This window comes from Acinonyx jubatus, chromosome A3 (assembly GCF_027475565.1).
Source record: "Acinonyx jubatus isolate Ajub_Pintada_27869175 chromosome A3, VMU_Ajub_asm_v1.0, whole genome shotgun sequence".
Lineage (NCBI taxonomy): Eukaryota > Metazoa > Chordata > Mammalia > Carnivora > Felidae > Acinonyx > Acinonyx jubatus.
In genome coordinates, this window is record NC_069388.1 from 103,681,142 (window position 1) to 103,707,672 (window position 26,531).

At 40.4% G+C, this 26,531-nt stretch overlaps 1 protein-coding gene across 6 annotated transcripts in view; it reads right to left on the minus strand.

Annotated features, from left to right (window-relative positions):
• Window positions 1–1,267: 1,267 nt before the first annotated feature.
• The window catches only part of EML4 (EMAP like 4), a 161,027-nt gene continuing 135,763 nt past the window's right edge, over window positions 1,268–26,531 (minus strand). For all 6 annotated transcript variants that reach the window (XM_053200997.1, XM_027033640.2, XM_027033641.2 and 3 more), the window contains 6 exons: window positions 19,444–19,532; window positions 18,023–18,120; window positions 8,262–8,349; window positions 7,657–7,755; window positions 4,896–5,026; window positions 1,268–4,035 (listed from right to left, as the gene is read on the minus strand). In XM_053200997.1, coding sequence (XP_053056972.1) covers window positions 3,562–4,035; window positions 4,896–5,026; window positions 7,657–7,755; window positions 8,262–8,349; window positions 18,023–18,120; window positions 19,444–19,532 — 979 coding nt within the window. In that variant the 3' untranslated portion in view covers window positions 1,268–3,561. The remainder of the gene's footprint in view (window positions 4,036–4,895; window positions 5,027–7,656; window positions 7,756–8,261; window positions 8,350–18,022; window positions 18,121–19,443; window positions 19,533–26,531) is intronic.

A 26,531-nucleotide genomic window follows, 5' to 3' on the forward strand; every position in this document is an offset into this window, starting at 1 on the left:
GCAGGAGCTGCCTCTTTACAAAGAGTTACATCTGTGTTTTTGGGAAAAATGCCTGAGACCTTTCTGTGGTCCTCGAGGACTCCAGTCCTGGGCGTCCCAGGCCAAGGCGGCTTCTCCAGCAGGGACAGGCTTCCGTGCTGGCGACAGACGGGCAGCCTGCGGGCAGCGGCTTCCCCCACTCACTCCCGCAGCCAAGTCGGAGATGGACACAGGCTCCCTGTTTCCCTAGCCCCTTGGCCGATTCTCCCAAGATTTACCCTCCTTCTCTCCTCCTCCCTCCCTGTTCCTAAAGCATGTCTGTCTCCTAGTTTGAGTAGCAGAGGCGCAAGATTTGAGGTTACAAAACATGAAGTCCTGGCCGGTATCGAAGTCTGGGGACACGGGCCACTTCCCAGTCTCCCAGCTCTTCTCCTCACCCGCAGGGAACACTCCCGGCACATGAGGGCCAGGGTGATGGGACCTGGCTGGGCCACACAGGTGCCCCGCCGGCAGCTCTCCTTGCCCCAAGTCCTACATGTCTACTCTTCAGGCCTGTCAAGAACAGAAACATGTTCTTGAACTCTGTTTCAGTGCCAGCTCTAAGCTGGAAACCTAATTCCTTCTAGAAGTTATACCAACACCTCAGTGTGCTCAGAATCAAATGCATCATCATTTCCCCCTTTGGGATCCCCTCATGTTATTGAGAGGAAAAAATCACATTGTTCAGTGAGTTTGCTCAGATGTGTCAGCCCTTCTGTCTCTGAATCGGTGAGGTAAGTAATCCCTACCCCACGGTAGCCCCTCAGGGGTTCGTGTCTGTGGGCGGTTGCGAACACAAGATTCAGGGTCAGCGCGGATGAATGAGGGAACGATGAAAACCCCATCATCTCCGTGCCTTTAAAATGGAGGACGGTATGGAATGCTCCCGATCTGACTTTTCAGAGAGAAAAAGTTGTAGCAGCCGGCGTATGGTTGTGGCATACAGAGGCTCTGGGTCCCTGCACAACACAGGGGGGCCGGTGACAGCGGTGATGGGAGTCTGTCCGGCAGGTAGCCAGGATCACCAGGGTTATCCGGTGTTAAATGTGAGAAAGCGTAGTCGTGAAATAAATGAAAATGAAGCTACTCGCCTGTTAAGTGGGAGCATAAATGAGAAGTAATTTCCTCTAACATAACGAGATGGGAGTTCGTTCCCACCAGGATGGTTGTGTCCACAAGCGGTGGTCAGCTGATGGCTGGACAGCGTGGAGACGAGCAGCACAAGCAAAGGAAGAGTCAAGACACAGGAAACATTTTGATTATTTTATTTCATAATCTTCAAAATCTTCTGCCATGAGACAGGAATGCATGATAGAAATGGCTCAACATCTTCACATGAAACACTTGGATTCATTTTCATTCACAAGTTTTTCTAAAAACATCTACAATTTCATAATCCCACCCACCTGCAACCATTATCACAGATTTAATTGACCATTAAACAGTAGTTGCCAGCAAGAGAGCTGGAACGCTTCTGCGCATTAGTAGTGTCTTTTGAAACTACCACCCAAGAGTATCACCGTCATAAATCTCATTGTACACAGCAACCGCAACGGTGACTGGTGTCCCAGGCACACTCCCTGCTGATCGGAGAGAGCTGTATCTCCCAGGTAAAGAAATGCTTTTTCTTCTAGAACTACTTGTTCATCTCAGTATTTTTCTTGCAGGGAAGGAGCACATGCTGATCTTGATGATTCAGTTACGCTAATAGGCAAGTATATATGCCCGGCATTTATTGATGCTCTCTGATAATTATGTACAGAACATACTGAAAAGTGGATTGCTTGGAATCTAGGTCTCTTCTTTTGAAGAGAACTCCTTTGAGGTTTTTTTTTTGAACTGTAAACAAAAGGAAAGAGATATACGTGGACATATACCTATACACATAGAGATATACACTGAGTATTTTCAATGTGGTGTATATCTTCTATAGATACACACAGAGTGTCTACACTCACCCCTTCACACATACCCACACCCTTACATACAGCATGTGAATATAAATGTTGTGAGTGTCCTTGGGAGTTCACTGGAGTTTGTATATTAATTACCAAATGGTGATGAAATACCTGATTTGTATTACTCCTGAGAAGATACTAGAAGGGAATGACAGTTCTGATGCACTTTGGAATGGCACAATCACGTAAACACTTGCATACTTAAGACTTCTGAACTCATTCAAAGTTTCTAAACATGGTCTAACAACAACAACAACAAAAAAACCAACAAAAAACAAAAGAACAATTCAGCAAGTTAAAAAATAAATCAAAACAGTATTTTATAATCAATGTATAAACAAATATATAGGAAATGCGTATTTGTCAGTAATTATTTTTATAGTAGGAAACATGTACTTAAGAAAAACATAGTTATCTGACAAAACTTAAAACAAAACAAAACCCCCCTACTCTCCAATGCATAACACACGCGTTGCCCATGACAGCAGAGGGCAGCTGCGTCAGAAGTGCAAGGCCTTGCAGCAACTCTACCAGAGAAAAATGAGCATATGTAGCAAGTCTGTTAAGTATGCAATTTATAAAAAATGACTGTGACTGTTATATTTCTATAAAAGAGAATTTGTAATTTGCTGAGTGTCTTATCCCTCAATGTAATCTGTATAAAAGTTACAATAAAACCAATGAATTTCAAGCACCGATTCAAACTTACTGTATTTGTATTTCTCCTGTTATGAAAGAGACAAATTATGAGGAAGGCTAAGTTCAAATTAGCCAAGTAATTATTACAGTTTTATAGGCATGCGGTTTTTTCTTCCATTCATGTGGATGCCAAACATTACAAAATGTTTCGGCCAGTAAAGGAATCCTTGGAGGAACCCATTATTTCTGAGAATTAATGGTTTAATATACATTAAAAGCTCTTTAACAAACCACTGCTTTCTTAGTTTTCAGATACAACAGGTCTGCACACAAGAAATCAAGGGACTGTTCCTCATCACGACTTAGAAAGGCAGCATCTGCTAGTGGAAGCAAACGGCGCTAGGACTCAAGGCAACACCATCGCTTGTGGCAAGACTGAAGTTTTTAACTAAAAAATTTCCACTAGACAATTGGGGTGGGAGGACAGCTCAGTAAGAGAGCGTTTTTTCCTTCCTGATTTCTTTTTCTGCATCAGGGAAAAAAAAGTAGCACAGTCTGAGCCAGTAGATGAGTAACAGTGTTTGTGATGCCTCTGGTTGTTCCTGAAGACTTGTTCAGATAACAAGGGGTTGATTTCAAATCCATACAACTGCTGTTTTTGTTTCCAGTATTTACATCACACCACTTACATACATGGTCATTTCTGAGACATTAATGTTTCAGTCTCTCTTGCTATTAAGAGTTTGGTTAATTTTCAACACACGCCAAACAACCATCATGGTCGGCTGCATTTGAGACTGAAGGTAAGACCACTGAAAACAGATCGTGTGGAAACGCAAATCGCAATCAATAGCGATCTGCGTCGCTTCCCAGCCTGTTATCTGAACTCTGTCACAAGATCACATGCAGCTGAAGGAGGAGAGAGCATCGCGCTGAAGCCCCGGTGTTAAGACAGGGGTGGGGGGCCTTGCTGGTCCTCGGTAAGAACAGATTCACTCTGCTCCTTGCTTATCTCACCGGATGGCTCCTCAAAAATAGGCTCACCGAGGTCCTCGCTGCCCCCTTCACTCTGTTCCTCGATGTGGTCTTCGCTGGGCTCCATGGTCTGTTCCAGGCTGTTCTCCAGAAGTGTGGGAGAATTGCTTATTCTACTTTCGTCTTCAGCTGCCTCATTTAAGGGCTGGGAAGGAGGCGGTGTGGGAGTATCAGACTGCATGACACTTTCAATGGAAGAGATGGGGGCTCTGGTTAGAGTACCATCGGCTACGATCTCACTTTGAGGCAAAGATAACTTTTCTACAAGTTTCCACTGGATGATGCTCATGTCTTTTCCACCAGTTGAAATCAGGTGACTGTCACTGTGTGTAAAACTGACATTGGTGACATGGCTGCTGTGGGCGCTGTACTTGTGACTGGGAGCCTGTGTGAAACAAATCAGACCAGAAAATTAGCCTCATTCTTTACATGCCTCCTTACAGCAATGAAAGTGACTAGGTAAGGGAAGTAATTCAGTTTCTGAAACAGTAATTCAGACCAAAGCCACAGTCATCAAATCTGAGGAACCGACCTAGCAGCAATTTCCTTTCAATACCTACTTATACGGGGGAAACAGAATAATTGGACACACATCCATACCGTCAGACCATATATTTTAAAAAATAACGAACAGTCTGTCTCTTCTGGATATCAGTGTGGTATACTTACCAGACATTAGCAATTATTCTGCTGAGATGGCTAAGGGAGAACTTACTAGGCGGGCAGGACTGTAGTTGATTTAGAAAATGGCCCCATTGGTCTTATGTATTTATTTTTAATATTTTTTTATTGGAGAGGGGCAGAGGGAGAGAGAAAGATCTTAAGCAGGGTCCATGCTCAGCGTGGAGCCCAACACAGGGCTCGATCCCATTACCCTGGGATTGTGACCTGAGCCAAAATCATGAGCTGGGATGTTCAACCGACTAAGCCACCCAGGCACCCTGACCCCGTAGCTTTATAATGGTGATCATATGTGTAACAAAGTATGTTAGTAGGTTTAGGAGACATTAAACCTGTTAAAAAATTATTTAAAAAGCAGATGATAAACAATAATAAAACACCAGCTTGACCTTAAAAGGAGCAGGGCCTGCCTGGACACTTACAAGGGGCACTGTTGTCCCTCTCTGTGCACCTCAGCAGCACGGGTAGTAATGAGTAACTCTGCACATGCCTTCTCATCACTGACACAAAATTAGCCCCCAACAAAAGGCCCTACAACACTAGTTTTCATTATATTGATTTTACCTTCGCTTTGGAGCAGGGATATTGAAACAGATGGACTTTGCAGAAGTCGTCAGCAACAGCGATCACCTTCCTATTGTGGGATCGCACCAGTGCATTGATATCTGTCCCATCGGATCCTTCTGGCCAGACACCTTTGATACGGAAACACAGTGGTGGAGGAAAATTAGTCTAAAATATAACTGTGATACTACATAGGCTTATTTAATTTTAGAATCTTACTTTCATCTGTGTTCAAACTCTTAGCTGCTAACATTTTCCTTACAAATTTCTTAGTAGTGCAATACCTCTTTTAAAGGATGAAGTTTTACCCGAAATCTAATAATAAAATTAAACCAAAAATAGCCTCAAGATGGAAAATTTAAAGACACAAAAGTACTCACTAGTAACCAGCAGGTGGCACTCATTTGTTTTAGTTTAACTCACCTCTGCAAATAAGCTCTTTCTAAAGTTTCTAGTTGGAGGGGAAATTCTCAGTTGTGTGGTGAGGTACGGAAAGAAAGCCATAGCATTAGTTCTTCCAAGGAGACTCTGGGGAAACTGTGTAAAATGCACACACTCCTTCTCTGCTGTTCCCTTCAGGTGGACACTTGAAGAGAACCTCGAAGATTCTTAATAGAAATGCATAGGCCATCTACAAGTCTACCATGCTGCCCCACAGAATTTTCCTATAACTATGATTTATGTCCAGAGACATTACAAATTTAATTATTCTGAATCATTATGAGGCACTGGTGATCATGTCAATGTAATTAGCACAAAACTCTATTAGACTAGATGGAACTTATGGAATGTATAAGGGCTGAGATGCTGGCCTCCTATGGTTCAGTGCTATTCTAAAGAACAAATAAGTTTTCGGTAAATTTGCTGAGTCAAAACACTTTTTTTATTTAAAAAAAAAAAAAGTTTTTTAATGTTTATTTTTGAGACAGAGACAGAGCATGAGCGGAGGAGGGGCAGAGAGAGAGGGAGACACAGAATCCAAAGCAGGCTCCAGGCTCTGAGCTGTCAGCACAGAGCCCGACGTGGGCTCGAACTCACAAGCCGTGAGATCATGACCTGAGCCACCCAGGTGCCCCTAAAACACTTCTTAACTGACACCTCTTACTAAGTAAATGAGTATTGTTTCATTAAAATAACAAGGTACGGGGGCGCCTGAGTGCCTCAGTCAGTTAAGTGACCGACTTCAGCTCAGGTCATGGTCTCGCGGCTCGTGAGTTTGAGTCCTGCGTCGGGCTCTGTGCTGACAGCTCAGGGTCTGGAGCCTGCTTCAGATTCTGTGACTCTGTCTCTTCCCCTGCCCCACTTGTGCTCTGTCTCTCTCAAAAATAAATGAACATTAAAAAAAATTTTTTTTTAAATAACTAGGTAAATTACCAGCCATTGGCTACTGCTTCAGTTTCACCCAGAGTAATGAAACTGTATGTGGACTAGTCCGGATTATTTTTTAAATTTCTTGCTAGTCTAGGCACTCTCCTCCATCTCTATAGCAGTTGTGTTTACTTTTTTGAGAGAGAGCACGCAAGTGGAGGGACCAGGGGGGTGGGGGGAAAGAATCCCAAGCAGGCTCCATGCCCAGCTCGGAGACTGACATGGGGCTTGATCTCATGACCCTGGGATCATGACCTGAGCTGAAATTGAGAGGCGGATGCTTAACCAACTGAGCCACCTGGGTGCCCCTGCACTCCAAATTTTATCTTTAAATAATATCTACTAAAAATGCCTTTATACTTCAAATGGTGGGGGGACACCTGGACATTCATATGCAAAAGAGTAAGAACTGCTAACAAGGATGTGGGGAAACAGAACCCTCGTACATCACTGGTGGGAATGTAAATGGTGCAGCCGCTTCAGGAAAACAGTCTGGCATTCTCCAAAAGGTTAAACACAAGGTTACCATTTGACCCTTGAATCCCACTCCTAGATATATACTCCAGGGAAACGAAGACATGCCGATACGAAAGCTTGCACATGCTTGTTTGCAGCAGTATTATTTATAACAGCTGAAAAGCAGAAACAACTCAAGAGTCCATCAACTGATAAATGGACAAGCAAAATGTGCATGCATATTGCATGCAACGGGATATTGTTCAGCCATAAAACGAAGTGCTCATACAGGTTACAATGTGGATGAAACCTGAAAACGGTCTATAGCAAAGAAACCTGTTTCAATGCGTCACACATCGTGTGACTGCATTTATACGAATTACTGAATAGGCAGAGGTCATTAGAGAAAAAGCAGATGAGTGGCTGCTGGGGGCAGAGGAAGGGGGAGAGGTGGGGAGTGATTGCCAATGGGTAGAGGGTTTCTTTTTGGGGTGAGGAAAATGTTCTACAAGCAGACAGTGCTGATGGCCACACAACTCTGAATATCCTAAAACCACTGTACTGTATAAATAGACGAATTATGTAGTACGTGAATCATAGCTCAATAAAGCTATTTTAAAAATTTACAAATTAAACAAAATTCAGTTTTTACTTGGAGGAAAAACATGGGAAGACAATCTGTGCTATTATTGTAAATTTTTTTTCCTTTTAATTGTCTTTCATATTTATTGAGGACCAAAAGTCTGCTGGACTCTGCAGAGAACACACTTCACAATGGTTCGATCCTAATACACTTAATTTCTCTGAGTCTGGCATCAGTAGCGACAACACTGAAGAACATATGCAGACTACTTTTCACTTAGCAATTTAACCAAGTAAGTATTATACATAAAAACCCCACAAACTACCTTTTCCTCATCAGGTGTCATGTTCTTACCAAAGACTTGAAAGCCTAGGACGCAGGTATATGTCGTCCAATCGATGTCCTTACAATCTGATCGATTCCTGATTAGTTTGCAGCCACTTGGAATGTCCCCTTTAAATTTAGAAACAGGAAGTATAATCATAGTGCCTGTGTACAAATGTATTTGAAAGTGCATCTTGATTCAAACTAGCCACGTTTACTTGTATTTATAATCCACACACTGAAAAACATTAAGACACATTTAAAAAGGAAAAGAACGTGCTCACTTTACCGTTCACAGAACCACAAACTTGTTCCCCACTGAAATTGTTCTTGCTTCTTTAAGAAGCGTAAATGCCTATCCATTATACTCTTTCCTGTCTCCAGGAAAAGTTGTTAAATACAAAACTGTATGAGAGCAGCAATCTCCCTGAGTAATTTCTTAAGACTACATATCTACATATTTAAATTAATTCATTACTTTCTGGGAGAAGTGAACCACATTTGAGAGTCTCATTCCTTAGCTCAGAGTAACATGTGCTTTCTCAAATCAGAGAGGCCAGCACGCACTCTCTGCACAGCCTGTTCATCTGTGCCCGACAGACCCATCTCAGCCATATCTAGTCGTTCATACTTACAGTACAATATCTCATAGTCTCCTGAGTTAGACATTATATATTTATTGTCTGGGGACCAGTCAAGGTGTGTGATATAGCTGGAATGTCCCTAGAGAAAAACAGAGCGACGATTAGGAAAGCATTCAGTATTTTGAATAAGTCGTTTAATAGTTAGCCAATACTTTCTCTGTGTAGCCATTCATCTGGAATTCCTAAAGTACAGAGAGGAGTATCACAGCCTCTAGAACTGAACAGGGCTCACAACAGGTCTTTAGTTCTTTCTCACCATCTCTCACTGGCAACTGAAGAGGCAGGTATTTAAGAGTCTCATGCTCTACCGACTGAGCTAGCCAGGCGCCCCAAGAGGCAGGTATTTAAAGATGCCAGTGATACATGAGGAGTTGTGGCGGAACTCTGGAAGACAGAGATCTCACCACAGTGGAAACATGTGGAAACACTTGGAACTTGGGAATATGCTGTTGGCCTTTCCACGCAGATAGCAGCCACGAGCACCGACTACTTGTGTCAGACTTCCAAGAATGAGGAGTCTCTTAAACTTGTGCCTTAAAGGATACTTCACAGATAACCATATCCTCAGGCCTTATTTCAAGTCACTGGTGTCCCCTTTAGAGGGACTTCATTTATGAGAATGAAGTAATGGTTCCAGGAGCTGCTGCTTAGTATCCACGGTACACCCCAGAAGCTGGGGAATATGGCACACGTATATGGGCGTATGGAGGGTTCCTAGAAAAACTCTCAAAGAGTATTTCTGGGGAAAACTCACCCAACATGTACTCCTTCAGAACAAGTGGATCCAATCTAATTAACTCCTTAAGCAGTGATTTTTTTTTTTTTTTAATTTATTCATTCTGAGAAAGTGAGCTTGGGGAGAGGGGCAGAGAGAGGAGAGAAAAGATCCCAAGCAAGCTCTGTACTGTGCTGTCAGCACAGAGTGTGATGTGGGGCTCGAACCCCTGAACCATGAGATCGTGACCTGAGCCAAAATCAAGAGTCAGATGCTTAACTGACCGAGCCACCCAGGTGCCCCAAGACCGTGATCTTTTTTTGCTCTGGTTTTACTAACACTGTGGGAATTAAGACAAAAAAAAAACACTAAATGCTGTATTTTGTTGGCTTCCTATGTAAGCATCTGATGATTTCTAAGATAAATCACACACAGGTCTTAACGGTTTACCAAAGTCAATGGAGACTCAAAAGCACTTTTATCTCCTACCATCTGTGGTAAAACATATTTAATTTCTATTGTACTTTTTGAATTACTAGCTTTCTGCACCCATGATTTTATTTTTTAAGTTAAAAAATCCAAAATAACTTAGGCACAGCTTTTAATGTTTCACACAAAACATTCTAATTACTCCATTATCCTCCTGAAGTCTAACGACACCTGCCTGGAGCTAAGATCTCCTTCACAGTGCTGTATGGCAAGTATACATATTTATACATTTAAATGAATTTAAGTTATGGGAATTTAAGAACTGTGAAGCTCCTGAACTCACCAGAGACGAGGAGGTATACTGGAAAACAGGTTTGGAATCACTTGCTAGGCACGACGCAGATCTACCAACTTAACAAGAAATCAATTTTCAGAGCCCGAAAGACCCATGTGGTTAGTGGATATTTTCTGAATATGGCAGAAGGATGGGGTTCACACAAATCCTCTTCCTGGCGCACATGAGTCTGATGGCGCTGGGCTCTGGTGTCAGAAGAAGCCGTGCTTCTCAGATAAGAAAACTACATGAAGGACCGATCTCACTAGATTACCCAGGCAAAGTGCAGTCCCGCAAGAAGCATTCACATTAACGTAGAAGTGTTTAAAAATATCATCTGCATCTCTGTGAAAATGCTTTAATAACATTATTTAGAAGAGCATCAAAAGCTTATATGTAGGGGAGCCTGGGTGGCTCAGTTGGGTGAGGGTCCAACTTCGACTCAGGTCATGATCTCACAATTTGTGGGTTCAAGCTCCATGTCAGGTTTTGTGATGGCAGTGCAGAGCCTGCTTCAGATTCTCAGTCTCCCTCTCCCCCGCCCCCACCACTTGCGCTCGCACGCTCTAACATAAAAAAAAAAAAAAGAAAAAAGCATTGTATGTATACATAATATTCAAGTAGCTCCATCTGTATTGGACACATAATATATTTAAAAGGTCAGTATATTCTCAAAAAGGACTCCTGAGTAGCAAAAGTACCCAAATAAAGGAAAGACCCTGGGGAAGTTATCAGTTCATACCAGAAAAACAAAGTGAGTATTTTCTCCCTCATATGGATTCCAATAAATAAAGAAAAGATTAAATGCAACTGTTTGGCATCTGTAATGTTACCTTCCCATACGCCACCTCAGAGTGTCCTTGCCCCACCCAACTCATAGGCCATGGAAGGTACAGGCACAGCTTGGGGGAGGGTAGCTTCAAATACCACCCCAAGGGTGCACACACAGTTGGGAGCAAATCTAGTACACTTGTGGGGTGCCTGGGAGGCTCAGCTGGTTCAGCGTCTGACTCTGCACTGGAGTCTGCATGGAGCCTGCTTAGGAAGATCCCTCCTCCCCTACTCGCTTTCAAAAAAATAAATTTTTTTTTTCTTTTACTATACCTCCTTGAAAAGAAACAGTAAAGTATTTTCTAAGCCGGAATTTTCATTACTGCTATTAAATAATCACAGTAATAATCACAAGCGATGGAACCCAAGACGACTACTCTGAAAAAAATCAGAGATATTTTAGCTACATCTTTGTCAACTAGAAGACCACCTACACCAGTGGCTTGCAACCCTGGCTATATATTAAAAATTATATGGGGAGTTTTTTAAAAAAGTTCCAAGGCCTAGAATTAGGGATCTCACCTTTTCCTTGTAAGTAGGTACCGGACATGACTCCCCCTTACCATCTAGAGCAGTGCTAACAGAACTTTCTGTAGTAATGAAAATGTGTGGACATACACAGTCCAGTGCAGCAGCAACTAGCCACCTGTGGCTTCTGAGTACTTGAAATATGGCTAGTGCTCCCAGGGAACTGAATTGTATTTAATTTCATGAATGGAAAGTTGTAGTTAGTAGCTGTGATATTGGAAAATGCAGAGAACAGTCCGTTCTTACCCTACTGATATGAAATATCTCTTATCTAGTAAATTTCGATACAAACAGATACCTGTTTCTGAACTTTCTTTTCTGTTCCATTAGTCTGCCTATCTCCAGTCAACTGTTAACAGTTTTGTGGTATGTGGAAAATTTCAGATCAACTTTAAAACCATTTTATCAAGCTCATAAATAACATGTTGAAAATTTAAATAAGGGGGTGCCTGAGTGGCTCTGTCAGTTAAGTGTCTGACTCTTGATTTGGGCTCAGGTCATGATCTCACAGTTCAGGAGTTCGAGCCCCATGTCAGGCTCTGCACTAAGAGCGTGGAACCTGCTTGGGATTCTCCCCCTCCCTCTCTCTCTGACCTTCCCCAGCTTGTGCTTTCTCTCTCTCAAAATAAATAAACTTAAAAAAATATTTAGGACTGCATCAAGTTTAGACAATAATTTGTAGAGAACAGCTATTTTTATCAAATCTTTTGATCCCGAAACATGTTATAACTATTTTTTCAGCCATGTTTCCTGTGCTTTACTTTGCTAGGTTTATTCTCAAAGCATCTACAGTTCTGGTTGCTACTGCAAACAGGATTTTTCCCCCATCAAAGTTCTGATGTGCTTTTGCTGGTTTGAGGGAAAATTATTATTATTTTAGTTTTATTTATTTAATTAGTCTCTACACCCCATATAGGGATTGAACTCAAAGACCCCAAGATCAATAGTTGCATGCTCTTCTGACTGAGCCAGCCAGGAGCCCTGAGCGAAAGTTATTCTTTATAGAATAGGCTGCTAGCTCCTACACAATCCAATTCTGCCACCCTTTTGTTAAGAGCCCACCTAAAACACTGGATTTCCCAGTATCTTTTGCAGCTAGAGGTGGTGCAGAAATCACTGAGTGGGGCTTCTAGGGAAACTTTAAGAGAACTGATGTAGGAGGAGCAGTGTCTTTTCCCTTTGCTCTGATCCTCTCCTCCTGGAACTAGATCTGATGACTGGAGAATGGCAGAATACAAAGAAAGGAAGATCTTATGTCCCTGATGACTTTTGTTTAAATGATAACACATCCCTCATTTTTTTACTGCAATATATCCTGTTACACGAACACTGAATCCTAATCCCATACTGGATTAGTTTCTTGGAGATTTTTTTTTTAAATGTTCATTTATTTAGAGAGGGAGAGAGTATGAGTGGGGGAGGGGCAGAGAGAGGGGAGGGGTGACAGACAGAAATCCAAGCAGGGTCCGAGCTGTCAGCATAGAGCACGATGTGTGGCTTGATCTCACGAACCATGAGATCATGACCTGAGCTGAAATCAACAGGACGCTTAACCAACTGAGCCACCCAGGTGCCCCGTTTTCTTGGAGATTTCTAAGCAGACCGTTAAAGACTCTTTTATGCTTTTCTTTTTGATGTATATTTTCAATTACCAAAATCCTGGCAAAAAGGACCTTACTTTTACCAGCATTTCTTTCCTATCAGGACAGACTTTGTAATAGTACACCATTGCACCTTCAATATATTACATTTTCTATGCTAAGGTCTCAGAATGTGTTAAATCCTTTTACCAAGAATTGGAGTCAAAGACAACGCCAGTGTGCTGGCATTCAGGGGCAGAATAAAAGCATCTTAATCCTTGGGGGCCTGGGTGGCTCAGTCGGTTAAGTGCCCGTCTTTGGCTCAGGTCATGATCTTGCGATTCATGATTGCGAGCCCCATGTCAGGCTCTCTGCTGTCAATGCAGAGCCTGCTTCAGATCCTCTGTCCCCCTCACTCTGCTCCTTCTCCAGCCTCTCTCTCTCAAATAGAAATAAACATAAATAAAATTTAGAAAATTTTCAAAAAAAGAAAAAAAAGGCATCATAAAAAAAAGCATCCCACTGCAAACAGAGTAGAAACTTTAGGTTGGTCAGAACACTTAAACCCTTTCAAGGAAAATACACAATTATCCACAATTAGAAAACTATTTTTGAACTTTCATAGATTCATATTAAATGCTGAAAGACACCCTTATGTAACACCCGGGGTTGTCTCATCTAGTTACTGAGAACAATGCTGCTGCTGATGGCACCCAACACTGAGCAGAGAACATTCTATGCACAGGGCATACACGGTCAACTCTCAATCTTCCAGGAGCCTGCAGGAGGACGCCCACTTAGCAGATGAGCAAGTCCAGGAGGCAAAGAGAGGTTACATAACTTTTCTGAAGTCACTATTATAAAAAAGAATTGGTGGAGCCAGAGTTTAAGCCCAGGTCAGAGACGTCTGGACCAAATGAAACACAGCATTTAAATCATGCTTATCTTTTACTCATTTCTCTAACAGTGAAGATGAGCAGAAAGTAATTTAAAAGTAGCATTTCAGAAAAAGAATTTATAAGTAAGGACTTTTTCAGTACATTTTCAAAATAGCACAGGAAAAGCTGAGGTAAAGAAACATTGTATGGAAAGCAACAAAACTATAAAACCTCACAATCCTCAAAGGTATTTCAGATAACCAACCAGCAGTCTTCAAATTCTTCTAAGCTGTAAAATCAAGAGAAGCCCCATATACAAAGCAAAGAAAATCAGATCCATACTAGCCCGGCCCAGCCCCACCCCCAAACCCTGGGGCTTTGCAGAAGTTAAAAAGAGCTTCTGAATCCAAAGCCTTTTTATAAACTTTTCCATAGCAGCAGTTATAAAATCAAACTGCTTATACAGTGAATATATGATATAACCATGAACCCCTGAATCCCACAGGTTAGTCAGACCACTTTTTCTAGTCTGTATTAAACACTAAGAAGATGGATGCTTTCATGGGAAGTAAAGAAAGACAAAAGGTCATTCTAACTTATACGATCTGAGTGAGAGGCACAAAATGCCACAGATCTGGTCAAGCAGGCCCAGGGTGTGTGCTGGAGGGGATGTGGAGAACCCAAGGGCAGCAGGAAGATGGTGTGCTCCCAGGAGCAAACGGAGGAAGTGAGATGGCAGGCCACAGAAGAGAAAATGAAAGGCTGCCACACAGAAACAGTATGGAGGGATGACTCTATTTTTTTTTTTTAATGTTTATTTTTGAAAGAGCAGGGAAGAGAGCAAGCGTGGGGAAGAGGCAGAGAGAGGGGGGACAGAGGATCCGAAGTGGGCCCTACGCTGACAGCAGAGAGCCCGGTGTGGGGCTTGAACCGTGAGATCAAGACCTGAGCCGAAGTGGGACGCTTAACTGACTGAACCACCCCGGAGCCCCAGGATGACTCCATTCTATGTCTCTTCCTCTCTATCCCTCAGCCAGCCCAGAGAGGTCAGGCTCATGGAGAGAAGATCATTTCTTGGAAGATCACTAGGGTTCCTTCAAAGAGAAGTTCCAGGACCACATGGGTAGAAACAAACTTGAGGCGTTTGAGGGGGAATATCTGCTACATAACAGCATGTAAATTTCAATGAAATGGAAGAATAAATTTTGTGTGCTTATGGAAACTACAGTGGGAATTAAACTTTAGAATTGACATCAAATAAGTCAAGGCAGAAAAGAGCAAAGAAACAAGAGCCCTAATAGGTCCAAGGCCAGCAAGTCTAGAGTACAACCTGACCGCACGTATGAATCTGTCCACAGCAAGTGCTGTGCAGGTGGTGGCGGCAGGGTGGTCAGCACGTAAACAGAGCCGCAGAGGCAAATGTGGACAGTACCACCTAAGGTCTAGGGTAGAGGGACCTGAACCAGGACCACTTCCAGGGGAAGCTACTGACCTACTGGGGATCGAAGTGCCAGGCTTGCTCACTTCCTCATGATACGCTGGTTACACATGCAATTTTTGTCTAAAGGGAAGTACTGGCTGGAGGATGTGCATGTCCTGTTCCCTTGGCATTTATAGATCTTATTTTAAATGAATAAACTAGCATTCTGATTACGAGTTGGTTTCCTGAGGCCTGCTTATGGAGAGGAAAGCTGGTTGGCCAGAGGAAACTAGGATTCAGTCCCTTATCAGTTATAGCTCTTGTAAATTGGTATTTTACACAGGAGAACCTGTGTGATATAAGTCCACGTCTCTAAAAGGGTCTTGTTTTGTTTTTTTAGCTTATTACAGTGAGCAAGGCCTTGGCCTGTCACAACCTTGTCAAGCAAGCCACCGATGAGGGACTCACACATCATCAGTTAGCTGCCTTTCACTGAGACATGCTCCTTGGTGTTCTTGGTACCAGTCATCTTCTCATCTGACATTTCCACAAAAAGTGATGCCATCAAGAGGGACAGGCTCCAACTGCTTGCTTAATTCATTAGAGAGACATTCTCTAAAAATTCTAAATAAATAGGCTTCTGCAGCTATGCTGGTTACTTAAAATATTGACTAGTAATAGGAAAATATTGGAATTGAAATAGAAAACAGCATTTGTATCTGCAACCGTGAATAGTTCCTAATCTTCACAACAATCCTATATAGTAGGAACTATTAAAATGCCCAATTTTAAGATAATAAAATCAAGATTTAAAGAAGTTAACTAACTGGCCTAAAGTCAAATCTATTACCGGCAAAACCAGCATTAGCTCGGTTCTGTCTGTCCTCTACCCTAACAGACACCAGATAAAAGCGGTCAACATGAAACTGTAACACCAGCTGGTGGAAGCAGACAGCAAGGAGAAGTGACAGCTGGAAGCAAAGTACAAAACACAAGATAATTAGAAAAGCAGAGTAGCGAGCCTCTCATTACAGGCTCAAACAGCACTATCAACTTTAACAGTTCCGAAAGCAATTTTCAAATGCTTTCAAGATAAAAGCTGCTTAACTGGAGAAGGCTAAGTCTCATGCAATTGAGACATTTCTCAACACTCTCAAGGTCATTCTCAGGACAATGAGACAAATACTGAAAAACCTGAGGCATTATCATTACAGTAGAAAGTCTGCCGTACTAAGAGAAGAGGGCTCCGGCCCCAAGTTTGCCACCATGTCAAGATGCAACCAAGGCCAAGTCCTTTATCTTTTCTGAAACTCAGTCTCTTTATCAGTAAAATGAGGGCTGAGCCAAGTGTGTGCTACAAGGCTCCCTGGAAAATTTTATGATTCCACCTTTAAATTATAATTGATATACTCTGTTTACTAAGACATGGACTTTTTTAAAAGGTTGAGGTAAAAAATAATTAAAAACTTGGTGCCTGGTGGGGTAAACCTCAGTCACCGAAAATTCCTTTCAGCGGAGCATTTCACTTACTCACGTGGTGCAAAGAGGCATTACTGTACTATTCCACATCATGAAGATAATAAATCAATTAAAAGAGATTTCAACAGGTTACCGGGTAATGATTCATAATTGTTGTCAAGGCAAAAAAAATAATTTTGGATAAATTCTAAAACCTTGAGGTTGCTTGTAGACTGTTTATAGGCTGGTTTTAGGTGCACATACACAAAATAAATAAACAAGCCTCTTCTCTGACTAGTAAATGGGTTTTGCTCATGTATATGCTTCTAAAAACAAATTCTTTTATTTCTCTCCCTAAAACTATTTTGGATCTGTGCTGCCACTAATCACTAATTCATCAGTTTTCTAGCCCTAATTTCCTAACACACACACCATGCTACCTCATTTTCTATAAAAATAATAGTTACCACATACTGAGTAACCTATTATTTGCCAAGCACTATTTGAAATACTTCATATGTATTAACTTATTTTAATCCAGTGAAGTAGAAAACTGCTATTATCATTTTTATAGATGAGAAAATTGAAACAGAAGGTTTAAGTAACTTGCCCAAGGTCACACTAGCTTGTAAGTGGTGAAATAAGAATTCAAATTCAGGTAGTCTGATCCCAAATATGTGCCCTTGACACTATAGTATACTACCTGCCTTTCTTATCCTGCCCTCAACTCAAATGTATACTTTTTGAAGAAACAAAAATCTCATATTCCCGGTGTCCAGAACATTTCTTAAATTAGCAGAACACTGTCAATAAGGTAAGTACTCAGTATGTCCACAGAATTAAATCGAATCTTTACCTTACAATGACAACCTACTCAATCAGGACAACAAATTGAAGGAAATATGCTTCTGTTAACTCTCTTAATAAATTACTTTTAGTGGTAAGAGAGGTGACACAGGAAACTGCAGGGTGTTGGGGGTGGGCAAGAATGTGGGGCACCGGGATTAAAAGTGAGATTACCCTTTCATTTCTGACTTACTCCATTTTCAAGAAGTGTTATTATTCTAAGGGTTTCCTATGGACACAGCTGTGGTTTAAGAAATTGCCTTAAATCGAGTCAAAAAGAAGTATTAAACTACCATCAAAAGGAGAAACTTTTTTTTTGAGATGGGGGGCGGGGAGGGCTGGGAGAGAGAGAGAGAGAGAGAAATTGAACATGCGAGCAAAGGAGGGGGCAGAGGGAGAGGGGGAGAATCTTAAGCATGTTCCATGCTCAGCACAGAGCCCAACATGGAGCTCGATCTCATTACTGAGATCATGACCTGAGATGAAATCAAGAGTTGGATGCTTAACCGACTGAGCCACCCAGGAACCCCAAAAGAAGAAGTATTTCTAAAGCACACAGGGAACTGCAGTATTTTGCTGTCAAGTAATCTTCATTTTCACAGAGTGAGATTAAAGTTTAAAGCAGTGAAAGATAAAAAATAATGGAAACATCAATGTAAACATTTAACTTTTTAACAGAAGTAAAATTTTCCAGCAATTTTCCAGCTTAATTTATTTTACTTCAACCACTTACAGTGCACTTTCCATATCTGCTATATTTTCTTCCATTTTCTGAGACTACATAGAGGTAAATGAAGTTGTCATGAGATCCTACAGCCAGGAGGGTGCCATCTAGAATGAGACAGGAAAAAGTGTTAACTAGAGAAATGTACTGATGGATTCATTTGCTGCTACTTTATTGACCTGTATTAAATGCTATTTTACAAATGTTGCTAAATCTCATGAATTTAACTGGTATTTGGTATTTGATGAATAAATCCTTCCATCACTAAGCGCACTTGAACAACAGTCATTTTTTCAGAGAACTCACAGGCCTTGGACCCTAGCCTCATCTTCTTCTAGGTAGCTACAATATGGCCCCAGGAAGGTTAACCTGTCTTATGGGTCTAGGTACCCAGTACTCACAAGCCGAGGGTACAATTGCTCATTTCAGTGGAGCATACATGACTTCTCTAACTATAGTCTCTTGGGAATGGACTATATTCTCTTCTTTCATGGTCTCTTCTATTGTTCTTACCACTTAACAGATGGTCAATAAAGTCTAACTGACCTTTGGATTTTTAACTACTACACTTGCAGTAATTTGTTAGTAGAGACTAAAACAGAATACCTTTTCTGCCTTAAGATAACTTGCCAGGCTTATAGCTTGAAGCAAATACTTTTCCTTCCACGTTCAACTCAGAGAACAGTATTCTGTGGTTCCTTTGAAACAACTTAGAAGCAATCAAAAAAATCCTTTGGATCCCACACTGATCCAACAACTACTGGAATAGATTTTCAAATATAAGCAAAAGTCACTCACACTAACTCCAGGGAAGAATATGAATCAAAACCATATTAATAATGGGGAAAAGGAATTGGAATACTGTAAGAACATAATTAACATTTTGAATAAGGCGTAAAGAATTATCCAAATAAGGCTAAATGAATTTATCAAATTCTTATAATGAGCTGAGTATTTTATCTAAGTAACAAAACCAATCATTACTATGTAGCCAGTAATAATGTAACTAGATTTTAAAGAACCTGAATAGGTTCTATCACAGTGTATTTTGAACATTACTATAATTTCTATTTTCTTACATATAAAAAAAGGTTGCTAAATAGATGTAACAGTCAATCTAATACCTATCCAAAATTCTAAGTATGTGTGTAATTCCCCTACAATGGGATTTGACTGTACTATATTCTGCTTTCAATTGCAAAAGCAGTTGTAACAGTCTGTTCTAAATTTGCTTGATGATTTATAATGTTGTTTAACTTTAGAAGTTCTTTTGCAGTCTCCTGCAGAATTTAATCTGATACTGGGGGAAACATATTCAATACTTAACAAGTCTAGAGAGTAGGAAAAAAAATAGTTAGTTTTATTGGAAGTGAAAAAATGCACTTTCAGAGAAATGCTGTGAATGCCAGGATGGGGGTCAATCTGCCTACCTACTGAGTAGCGCATCACAGAGAGCTGTTCATTCCCATCTGTGTGGATAGAAACTAGATCTCTGGTTTCTGCATCCAGAACAAACCACCTATTAAGAAGTAAAAATCAAAATTTTCTTCAGATGTCAGCACTTAAAGAAAAAAAAATTGCTTTTTTCCCTTTTAAAAAACTTTAACGAATTTTAACAATGCCCTGAAGTATGACATGATGACATGTGTCCTTCTAATGAAGGATGAACTCATTTGCAGAGTATTGCTAAATACAATATAAATATGTGGGCCTAGGCATGTTCTCATTTCTATTTAGGTATTCACTGAATGCCAACTGTGTCTCTTTGCTAGGCACCATCTAAACACAAAGTTAAGATGACAGGATTAATTTTTTTCAAGATTATACTCGAGATGGGGAAGAAGAAAAGAGCCAATTGAAACAAAGAACAATTAAGTGCCAATCTCAGTGATGGTGACCATATACAACAGAGGAACTCACAGAATGGAAGTGAATGATAGAGGACACAGAAAAACCTTTAGGAAGGATGTAGGATTGGTTGAGCTGAATGCTGCGGGAAAGAGGTACAGGCAGTTCAAGCAGGAAGAGTGACAGCTGCACAGCTATGGAGATGGGAAGGAGCACAGACAGTACGAAGGTGGGAGAGGAAGGCAGAGGGCCATTCATTTGGTGTGATTTCAAATGAATCACCAGGGGGCGCTCTGCCCTTCCAATACCTCCATACATGCACACAGCTCAATTCTTTCAAAAATAGTTTTTCATTCACATTTACAGGAAAAGTCAAAATGTAAAAGCTTTTTGGAGGTTAAATAATGACTTAAATTCCACTATATAATAAATGACTTACCAAACCTTTCTATAAGAGCACTTGAAGGAGGGGGATGTGTTTCAGAAAAGCATGGCAAGATATGAGGTATAAAGCAAAGACCGGGAACTAAGGACAGACAACTAGAGACTGGGTAAGTGAGAGGAGGGCAGGGTACAGACAGCACACACAGCTAGTTGGAGGAATTTAGAGTTGGGCATTGCCTGGCTCATATCAGTCACTAAATACATATATGGAGAATGAATAAACAAGTATAACATAACTCTTGAACATGACAAAAGCCAAGTTTTAGTAAGGAAAAAAGCAACAAGTTTTGTTTTTAAGATGGAAAAATTCACCACTAAAATCAGCCAATACAGAAATCATAATGACAGTTCCTTACAATTTTGAAGTCTTAAAACTAAAACCTGGAAAGAGACCATTTCCCCTTCAGATAAAAGAAATACATTTTTTTAAATATGAAATTTATTGTCAAATTGGTTTCCATACAACACCCAGGGCTCATCCCAACAGGTGCCCTCCTCAATGCCCATCACCCACCCCCCATCAACCCTCAGTTTATTCTCAGTTTTTAAGAGTCTCTTATGGTTTGGCTCTCTCCCTAACTTTGAGTGCGTTTGAGTAGCTTGTGAACTAAGGGTGCAAGCTTCTAGGTAGCTAGCCTAATTTATAAGTTCTGTCTGCTACATGGATAAGAGAAATAGCTTCTATTTATGAATACTTATGGCCAAAATTAGGAAACTGACTCTGAAGCTCGATGCTGCAAGTTTGCTGATCATTTCCATTTCAAAAGGTGTGTAACTTTACTGCAACTAGACAGTACCCACAGATTATAGGTTTTTTCTGAGAATGTAATTCATTAATCAATTTTTTAAAAAGACTGATTTAGTTATTGAGAGAGAGAGAGAGAAAGAGCACGCTTACACACAAGCAGGAGAGGGGCATAGAGAGAGAGAGAGAGGGAGAGAGAGAGAATCCCAAGCAGGCTCCACACTGTCAGCAAGGAAGGAGCCCAATGTGGAATTTGAACTCACGAACCATGAGATCATGGCCTGAGCTGAAATCAAGAGTAGGATGTTTAACTGACTGAGCCACCCAGGCGCCCCCTCATTAATCAATTTTTATAGCTACCACCGTGAAACTCATCTGAGCCAAGAAATGCCAAAGGTGAAGCCAAGTGAATTGCCTTTTCAGAGTAAGGGCACAAAATATTCCAACTCAGACTGAACAGACAGACCTAAAGGACAATGAGATGACAACACCACACTGTAGGTATCAGGTTTCAAGTTTTTAATGAGTTTATGGAAACTTTATTATACTTTCTCAGGCATTTGAAAAATTGCCATTCTTTATTTGGAGAGCCCCAACTACTGTTTTAAGACTGTTTCCAAGTCAGTTTAATCTTCCTAGGAAAACTGCAAATAATTTTCTCTTTTTGGAATTCCCTTAAAAGGTAGTGAAAACAAAACAAAAACAAAAACCCAGAATGTCTGTTGGTGTAAGATGTAGAAACCTAAAGCTCTGCGTTGTTTACTGATTAGAGATGGTAGCAATCCAAAATAAAATAAAAACCCTGCCTACGTTTTCTATTTCTTTAATTATATACCAAAAGTTAATTAATCTGCTTTAGGCAAGTAATTCAACAACTTTGCTATAGAAAGAATCCAACTTCCAATAGGACCTTAGCAATAATTTTAAAGCTCTTACCCTTTCCATTACATGAATTATGTTCTAGCTTTCAGAAAAGACTTTTGGGCCCAGGACCTCTGTTTCTAATAAATGTACACAGAAGACGAGAAATTCTATAGCAAAGGGAATTTTCAAGAAATATTTACGTTTTCACTGTGCTGAACTGTATGTATTTTTATTCCAGTACGGAATATATACACTGGAACCAAGCTTCTGCTTTAAGATAATTTGGAATCATTATTGGGACTTTTACGTCCTGTAGGACCTAATGGATCCTTCTAAATGTATCACAGACTGGAAATCTTTGGTCATACACTTAATCTGACTTGTGGTCAAGTACCAAAATGTAGTACCATCATTTATCTTTTTAAAAAGATACTATATTGATGTCTTTAGTGGCAAGAAAAGAATCAAGATTTTAGAGATGGACAGTATCGTATTTTAAAATCCCTAAATGAATATATACGTTCCTAATAGGAGTTAAAAAAATATTCATGCTCATATAAAGTGTGTCCTCTGGGTGGCAGGTTTGTAACCCACCCCCCCATGCCCTGCGCTGTCCCCCTCCTTCTTTATGATCTTCTACTTATAAGAATAGGAATATGGCTTTTATAATCAGAAAAATGTAAAGCCACAAAACAGGGGGAAGAGAAGCCCAATTCAACCTTCTTATTTTACAAATAAAAAACAATGACATGCTCTGATTTCAAAACATCTGACCAGTTATCAACCAACCAGTCAGGTGACAGAGCCTCTGACCCTTGGGCTTTTCACTAATATCACACAAGGGAAGGAGATGATTCATGGAAAGTGCTCTAAGTCTTTGAGATACACTAACATTCAGAGATCCAGAGAAAAAAGGAGTTAGCAAAGGAGGCAGAATAGTTTATAATCTAATTGAGGAGACAGAATGAGTTCATAAAGTGGTAAATATCTGGAAGTAACACGAATTATACAAGTTATAAGGTTTATGAAGTCTCAGAGCAGGGTGTAGTCACTGTGGAGATGGGTGGTCTAGGATTTCATTGTACCAAATGTGGCAAGAAACAGACAGGTGGAGAGTACTAGACAAGAAACTACAAAAAGGGCTGGCATGTTTATAAAGGACAACAACTTGACCATGCTGGCTAGAGTGCTGCAGGAAAGATTTTTAATGAGCTTTAAAGGCCAGGCTAACAAGCTTAGGGGCTCCTGGGTGGCTCAGTCGGTTGAATGCCCGACTTCAGCTCAGGCCATGATCTCATGGTCTGTGGGTTCGAGCCCCACGTCAGGCTCTGTGCGGACAGCTCAGAGCCTGGAGCTGCTTCAGATTCTGTGTCTCCCTCTCTCTCTGCCCCTCCCCCACTCATTCTCTCTGTCTCTCTCTCTCTCTGTCCCTTTCCCACTCATATTATTTCTCTCTCTCATTCTCTTCCATTCTCTCTTTCTCTCAAAAATAAATATTAAAAAAAATTTTTTTTAAAGGCCAGGCTAACAAGTTTGGATTCCACTGTTTAGGTATCAAGAAGAACTTAGTTATTAGCTACATTGCTAGCTTGCCAAAGTTATAGTCACCATCAAATTTGAGGAGCTGAGCCAGATCACTTAAGTCTCTCCAGGTCAAAGGTTTTATGATTCCAGGTCAACTAAATTCTTTACCCGCCTAGTAACCAGGCTCACTTTCCCAGCTTGCTTCCTTGTCAAAGCTGTCACTACCACTGTAGACCAGAAGAAATTCTGGCATCTTCTCTGAAGTCATTTCTCTGAGTCTGTCCACTCTCCTTTCCATCCGTATATGTTATACATTACTATGTATAGTACATTACTATGTATAGAACATACTTGTTCTATATACTGACTCAATTTTGTGGATTCCTTTCTTTGAAACAATTTTCAACTTTAATCCTTGCTTTTTATTCTCCTTATAATCACTTCAGGTCTACTGATTTCTCTAATTCTGTGGGTCTCACCTCCATTTACCAGCCTAAAAAATGACTATGGCAAAAACTCACTCTTTAAATACTGTATGTTGGTTTGGAAATAGAACCCAAGACCAGAGTAAAGTTCTGTGAAAGTTACTTGGAGAATTCTGAGTTGACATAGACCTGACGTCCTGATGGGATGGTATCTGTGGTTCCTCTGAGGTCCAGAGGTGATATAAAGATTAAGTGCCTTTGAAAAACTGGTTTCAAAAAACAGGAAGGGGAAGGATAGTCAACTGGGGTCTTGGAAAAATCAAGCAGAATGTATTTTTACCAATAATTTAGAGATTATAAACTTCCAAATTCGTAATAGTTCAGGTTTACATTTATTGTTAGTTCTATGAAAAACTTTAAATCCCATCAAGAAACCCAAATTTTAGGGGTGCCTGGGTGGCTCAGTCAGTTAAATGACCTATTCTTGGTTTGGCTCAGGTCACGATCTCACAGGTTTGGGAGATTGAGCCCCATGTCGGGTTCTGCACTGACAGCTTGAAGCCTGCTTGGGATTCTCTCTCTTCCTCTCTTGCTGGTCCTGCCCTGCTCATGTGTGCTTTCTGGCTCTCTCTCTCAAAAAATAAATGAACTTAAAAAAACTAAAAGAAGAAACCCAAATTTAAAAAAATGAGAAAATGAGACAGTGTGGTAAATACACAGTGGAGTATTCAACTGCCATAAAGAATGAGACCTTACCATCTGCAACAACACAGATGGACCTAGAGGACATAACATTGAGTGAATTAAGTCAATCAATGAAAGACAAATACCATATGAATTCACTCATGTTGAATTTAAGAAATGAAGCAAACGGGCAAAGGGAAAAATGAGAGGGGCAAACCAAAGAACAGACTCTTAACTACAGAGAGCAAACTGATGGTTACCAGAGGGGAGGTGGGTGAGGGGGTAGGTGATGGGGATTAGAGTGCACTTGTTGTGATGAGCACTGGGTGTTGCATGGAAGTGTTGAATCACTACATACGTTCTACACCTGAAACTAAATGTTTTTTTAAATTTTTATTTTATTTTTTTGAGGGAGAAAGCAAGCATGAGCAGGAGAGGGGTAGAGAGGGAGGAGACACAGAATCGAAGCAGGCTTCAGGCTCTGAGCTATTCAAGCACGTGGGGCTTGAACTCACGAACTGCGAGACGATGACCTGAGCTGAAGTCGGGCACTTAACCGACCGAGCCACCCAGGCGCCCCCACCTGAAACTAATACTACACTGTATATTACCTAACTGGAATTTAAAATAAAAACAAACATTTTTGGAAGAAACTGAAGATCTCCATAAATGGAAAAACATCTGTTCATAAATTAAAAGACTTAGTATTGTTAAGATATTGACATTCCCCAAACTGACCTACTGAAAAAAATTCCTATCAAAATGCCAGCTAGCTTCTTTGTAGAAATGGATAAAACTGATCTTAAAATCCATGTGGAAATTCAAAGGATCCTGAATAGCCAAAACAACCTCAAGAAAACAAAACAAAAAAGTAAAAAACCACCCCCCCCCCAAAGTTGGAGGTTGGAGGACTCACATTTCCTAACTTCAAAATTTACTACAAAGCTACAATAATCAAGGCTGTGGTACTGCCACAAGGATGGACACATAGACCAATGGAATAGTATTCGGAATCCAGATGGAAACAAATACATTTATTCAACTGACTTTCGACAAGGGCATCAATACCATTCAGTGGGGAAATGTTGCTGTAACAACTGGATACCCACATGCAATGGAATGAAGGTGGAGATCTGCCTTACACCATACGTGAAGATTAACTCAAGATGAATCAAGAGACCTAAAGGTGAGAGCTAAAACTATAAAGTTCCTAGGATAAAACAATGGAGTAAATCCTTATGACAAAGAAACAAGAGAAAGAATAGATGAATTGGACTATATAAAACTTTAAAACTTTTGTGTCATAAATGTTACCATCAAGAAAGTAAAAAGACAATCCTTGGAACAAGAGCAAATATTTGCAAATCATATATCTGATAAGGTACTAAATCCAGAATACATGAAGGATCCTTACAACTCAACAATAGAAAGACAAACCAATTCAAAGATGGGCACAGGATGTGAATAGACATTTCTCTGAAGAGGCTATACAAGTCAAAACCATAACAAAAAAGCATTTCACATCCACTATGATGGCTATAATCAAAATACAATGACAAAAGCTGGAGGACATATGGGGAAACTGATCCCTCATACTTTACTGGTGGAATTGTAAAATGACGTAGCTACTGTGGAAAACAAGTTGGTTGTTCATCAAAATGTTAAACACAGAGTTATCACATGGCCCAGCAACTCTACTCCTTACTATATGCTCAAGAGAGTTGAAAACATATGTCCACACAGAAACTTGTATATGAACGTTTATAGCAGCAGTATTCATACTAGCCAAAGAGTGGAAATAAATTAAATATCTACCAACTACCTGATGAAGGTATATCCTACAACAGAATATTACTTGGCCACAAAAAATATAATAATACTTTAAATGGGTGACTTTTATGATATATGAGTTATATATACCTCAATAAAGCTGTTAAAAAGGATCCTTATTATGTGAGGATTAGCACATTAAGGAAGAACTATG